The sequence below is a fragment of the Crocuta crocuta genome, unplaced genomic scaffold, assembly GCF_008692635.1.
Source record: "Crocuta crocuta isolate KB4526 unplaced genomic scaffold, BGI_CrCroc_1.0 scaffold130, whole genome shotgun sequence".
In the NCBI taxonomy this organism is placed as follows: Eukaryota; Metazoa; Chordata; class Mammalia; order Carnivora; family Hyaenidae; genus Crocuta; species Crocuta crocuta.
The window spans coordinates 141280-146555 of record NW_027527920.1 but is presented as its reverse complement, the minus strand read 5'-3'; the positions used below and the strand labels follow the sequence as shown (position 1 = coordinate 146555).

The 5276-nt window shown below is 65.1% G+C and overlaps 1 protein-coding gene across 1 annotated transcript in view; it reads right to left on the bottom strand.

Moving 5' to 3' along the window:
* Positions 1–5276, bottom strand: part of MAN2C1 (mannosidase alpha class 2C member 1) — an 11549-nt gene that overhangs the window by 547 nt on the left and 5726 nt on the right. Inside the window, 18 exon segments of the mRNA XM_077745420.1 lie at positions 44–193; positions 288–367; positions 451–560; positions 892–1035; positions 1129–1311; positions 1314–1416; positions 1676–1770; positions 1921–2018; positions 2218–2373; positions 2503–2588; positions 2696–2817; positions 3167–3290; positions 3621–3766; positions 3867–3962; positions 4126–4242; positions 4366–4458; positions 4847–4957; positions 5134–5240. Coding sequence (XP_077601546.1) covers positions 44–193; positions 288–367; positions 451–560; positions 892–1035; positions 1129–1311; positions 1314–1416; positions 1676–1770; positions 1921–2018; positions 2218–2373; positions 2503–2588; positions 2696–2817; positions 3167–3290; positions 3621–3766; positions 3867–3962; positions 4126–4242; positions 4366–4458; positions 4847–4957; positions 5134–5240 — 2121 coding nt within the window.

Genomic DNA, 5276 nt, shown 5'->3' with positions numbered 1-5276 from the left:
GACCCAGCAGGGGACCCCGCCCCCGGCCCCACCCGGCCCCTTGCCTGTTTGACGGTCTCCAGCACGACCGCGGGCGAGGACACTGAGAAGGCGCTCCAGGTGGCCGCGGGCGCCGGGCCCGGGGCAGGCAGCGCCAACAGGGGGAAGTTGAGGCTGTAGGCAGCACGGATAACGCCAGCGTCCTGGAAGGAGCCTGGAAACGGGGGTACGGGCGTGGGCGTGCTGGCCTTTTCCTTACCGGCCGCTTCCGGAAACCGGCTTAGAGGCGTCCCGGCCGCAGCCCTCACCCTTGTGCGGCATCAGCGCGTAGGTGAACTCGTGGCGTCCCATGTCAGCGGTGGCGTCGGGGGCCTTGGGTGCCCGCAGGCTGGGGTGGGAAGGTTGGGTATGGGCCGGGCCGGAGAGCGCCCACGCCTCCCCCCACCCCCGCCCCGGCGGCACCCCACTCACAGCGAGAGGCTGAGGACGCTGCCCCGGACTGACGCGCCATACTTGCAGTCGTTGAGCAGAGCCAACCCGAAGCCGTGCTCCGACAGATCCACCCAGCGGTGGGCCCACACCTGCACGGCAGAGCTCCTGTCACAGCTCCTGTCACTGCCGTGAGGGCCGCCCTGGGGCCACGGGGCTGAATTCCAGCTCTCACCTCAGGAGACCCTGGGCGCACCACCCAGCCTGTCCCGGACTCAGTCCCTCATCTGTGAAATAGGCTTAATAGAATTTCCCCACCAATCGCGCGTGAGTGTCAAACTAAACAAAGCATTTAGCACAACGCCCAGCACAGGGTAGGAGCCAGCAAGTCTTGATCACCACCCTCCTCCTGACCCCACACCACACAACCAGTGTCTCCCCAGCCGGGCACTATCCAGACCCGCGCCCCACCCCATGTCAGACCTCAAATCGAGCCCAGTCCCAGGAGGTGTTGTGGTGGGTGGGCCGCTGCAGATGCCCGAACTGGACCTCATAGGTGGCCTGGGGGCTCCGCACCCGGGCGGGGAACTCCACCTTCAGGAACTTGTGGGCCTCGTGCCAGTGCACCTGGGGTGGGAGGCCAGACGCACGCAGGCCTGGGAGGCTGCCCCCTCACCAGCCACCCCCCGGGGGGACGCCCACCACGCTGGCCTCTGCTACCTCAGTGTGGAAGCGGACATAGGGGCAGCCAACGTCCAGCACGACCTCCTGGATGAGCCGACTGTTGGGGCTGATCTGCAGCAGGAACCAGGCACTGCCCCGCATGCCGCCCTCGGTGCCCACCGCCAGGGTCCCTGCCTGGCCCAGCACTGGCTTCCTGTGGGACGCAGTGGCAGAGCNTTCCGTGTCTCCAAATGGTAGTCCATGACGTCCCAGGCGTCCCAGTACAGGGGGACATCATCAAACAGCACAAACTGATTCCCCACGGTGCCCTCAGCAATGGCTTCCCTAGAAGGACACAGGGATATGTGCTTTAGGACTTTATGACCTTGATCTCTCCAGCTGCTTAAGGTGGGGTGGGGCCGGGGAGAGTAGGCCCAAAGGACAAGGGGATTCCTAGCCCAGCCTCCCTGCTTCACGTGTAGCTTCCAGTCCAGGCCTACTGAGGGGCTGCCGTGGGTGGGGCTGGGTGGGGCCAGGGGACAGAGGGCACGCGGTCTGGGATCCACTTGTAAGGCACTGGAAGAGGGCAATGAGGAGTGGGCACCTGCCGGAGGCCACCAGCACCAGGGACGTCAGGCAGCCAGCTGGATCTAGCCTCACACGGATGATGCCGTTGTCCAGAGTCACAGAGCCGTCGGTCTTGGTGGGAAGGGTCCTTGAGGCTGAGTCTGCAGGGGTTTCCCACAACCAACAGCACCCCCAGCCCGGCCCACCTCACCACTTGCTCCAGGCCAGGGAGCTCAGCATCCCCATATTAGGGACGGCCCAGGAGGCCCAGCCCACACTCACCTCTTGCACCACACACACGGGCTGCTGGGGCAGTGGGGGCTGCAGTGAGGTGGGGGCAGGAGCAGGAGCATAGCCCATGCTGGGCACTGTCACCAGGGCTGGGGGTGAGGCCTAGGTGTCAGGGCAGCCTCCCTGCCTTTCTAGGAGCCTTGCTCAGGGAAGCGGGGGGCCGACACTTCTACTGCTGGTCTCCAGCCTGGGGCACCCCAGGGCAGCCACCCCCGGGCGGCGTCCCCACCTCTGGGTCGGGCCTCGGGCCCTCGTGCTGCAGCGGCAGTCTCTCTCCCCAGCGCATACCTAGGCCGTGCGCCCCGCCGGGCCGGGGCAGGGCCAGCACTTCAGTGCGCCTCCAAGGCAGCGTGTTGACAATGAGGAGGCCCTCAGGACCTGGCTCCCCGGCGCACAGGGCGGCGGCTGCCGCGCTGAGCAGCGTGCTGCCACGGGCACGGATGTCTGAGGAGAGACTGGCTGGTCAGGGGTGGGCAGTGGGTCTGGGATGACCCCTGAGTATCCCTCAGAACCTCCTCTGGGCTCCGCCCTCGGCATCGGGGATAGCAGCGGAGGGGAGGTCATCAGCCTCACCTTCATAGTGGCCCATGGCTTCCTCTGCCACCAGCTCGATGCAGCTGCCGGTCACCACATCATGGAACTGGTTCAGGAGCAGGAGCCTGCAGGAGCCAAGGGCAGGGATGGGGAAGGCCGGGCAGGGGGGGCCACAGGGGTGTCCGGGAGGAGGTCAGCTTAGTGGCAGGGGGTGGAAGGCGGCCACGCTGACCTCCAGAGGTCCTGCAGCTGGGCTGCCGGGTACAGGAACTGGGCGCTGCGGGCCACGGCCAGGCTGCTGAGCAGCTCCACGTCATGCAGGATCCGCTCACACTCGCGGTTCCCCTTCTTGATCTGAGCAGGGTTGTGGGGGCTCTGTCCCAGGATGCCTTCCAAGCCCTCCCCTGCCTAGAACCTGAGGCTCCCCGCCCTGGGGCCTTCTGGATCAAGCCTTTGTGGCTGACCTTCCCCGTGTGCCTTCATCCTCTCCCCTCACCCACACTCGCCCCTCTTCAGGGACACCCAGCCCCGTCTCTCCAGGCCCCCGGCCCACTCAGCTCTGGTACTTCTCTCCCTCTTGCGCCTCCCTGGAACACAGACCTCTTTCCCCAGGTCTGGACAGGGCTCTGTCCCCTGCTTCCTCCTCTAACCCTCTGCAGACCCAGGGCACACCCCCTGCGGGGCTCAGTGACCAGCTCCTGACCTGGCCATGGGTGGTGTAGGTGCCATTATGTAGCTCCAGGAAGAGCTCCCCGACCCACGTGCACAGCTGCCCTGCATCGCTCTCCAGTGCCGCGAAGAGCCTCCCCGGAGAAGACAGCTGCACCCTGAGGGAGACCACAGCCTGGGTCTCCCAGCCTCGGGGCTGCCACGTGGCTCACTCTTCTTCCATGCCGGAGTGGATGAGAGATCCAGCCCCAACGGAACGGAGCCACCCCCAGAGAGCTCCCTGTCCGCGAAAAGCCTGGATGTGCCAGGAGGGTCCTCTCTCTGGTAGATTTAAGCCCCTTCCCACTATTAGCTTTTTCCCCACCCCACCCCCAGGGTGGGCTCTGGGAAAGGCCAGTGGTCCCGGACTGGAGCAAGATAAGGCCCAGCGGAGGAATTGAATCCGATGTTTGAGCGGAAAGCAGGGCTGCCCGAGGGCCCGGTCCGACCTGGGCAGCCCGTCTGTATTGTGCAGCCGCTTCAAGCGGTCCACCATGGTTTGGGTGGGGCCGCCACCCCCATCCCCAAAGCCGAAGAGGAAGGCACTGTGGTTGGTCCGCCCCTTGTCCCTGTTTTTGACCACGGTCTTCAGCACCTGGTCAGGTGGGGACAAGTCAACATGGGTCAGATTAGAACAGGACACCCAGCCCTCCTCAGCCTCCCCCACCCACCTCGGCCACTAGGTGCCCCCTTACCTCCTCCACACTGCCCTGCATCCCATACGAGTCGCCAGGTGGGAAGTGGGCCAGCACGCGGGAGCCATCCAGCCCCTCCCAGAAGAAAGTATGGTGCTGCGGGTAGGGATGGGAGAGCGGCCGGAGTCAGGGCATTCCAGCCCTGTCCTACCTGCTGGGTAACCCTGGGGAGGCACAGCCTCTCTGGGTGGGAGGTGGGTGGTCTCTCCAGGGCCCCTTAATGAGGGAGAGATGAATGGGCCAGGTGGGGTCCACTCACCGGGAAGGAGTTCACCAAGTTCCAGCTTAGTTTCTGGGTCAGGAAGTGCCTGATGCCACAGCCGCGCATGATCTGGGGGAGCTGTGCCGAGTAGCCAAACGTGTCTGGCAGCCAGAACTGCGGGGAAGGGGGCCTGTGGCACTGGGCAACCAGGGCTCTTGGCGGAACAGTTCCAGCCTCAGCCTCTCAAGGTCAAGCTCCAACCCCATCTGCCCGCAGGTGCGGCAGCTCCCGGCCTACCTCGGAGCACATTTTCCCAAACTCCTGCAGGAAGAAGTTCTGGCCCTGGAGGAACTGCCTCACCATGGCCTCTCCGCTGGGAAGGTTCCCATCCTGGTAGCGAGTGAAGACAGAGACGGCCAGTGTCAGCATAGATGGGGAGGAGGCAGAAGATCGGGCCACCCCCACCCACGCGTAGGAGAAGCCAGGACTCTGACACAGGGGTTACAGCCAGTGCCCAGAGGCTCCATCTCCTCGCGTCAGGCCCAACTGTCTACCTGCTGGAGGGGAGTATCCAGGGCGGGGTCACGAAGACAGCCTGTCCCAGTACTTGAGACCCTCCTCCACCTTGGGGTCCCTGGGCCTTGGGATTCCACGGACTACCCAGTGCTGCCAGAGGGGGTATGAAGGGCATGCAGAAAGCCACCCGCCGGCAAAGCCACATGGGGAAGGCTAGTGTAACAGTGTGGCCTGAGGCGGACGGGGTGCGGATGGTACTTACCATCTCCACCCAGGTGCCCCCCACAGGCACAAACTGCCCACGGCAGGCAAACTCCTGGAGCCGGGCGTGCAGGCCAGGGTAGTGGCTCTTTACCCAGTCGAGCTGCTGCGCCTGTGGGCAGATGGGGCCAGAGCTGGTCAGAAGTGACAAGGACCCCACCCAGGCCTGAGTGTCTGGAGCCACAGGGCAGCTGAAGGGGATGGAAGAGTCCTCCTGCTCAAAAGCCCTTGGAACCTCACCCCTGGACCTGCTGGGCCCCTGGTGCCCCCGCACGTAGTCCCTCTGACCTGGGAGCAGGCAAAGATGAACTCAGGGTTCTGCTCCATGAGCTGCACAGCCGTCACCCAGCTCCGGGCACATTTTCGCACAGTCTCCTTGAAGGGCCACAACCAGGCTGGATGGGAAGGGGGCGGGGGTGGAGGGAGGGCAG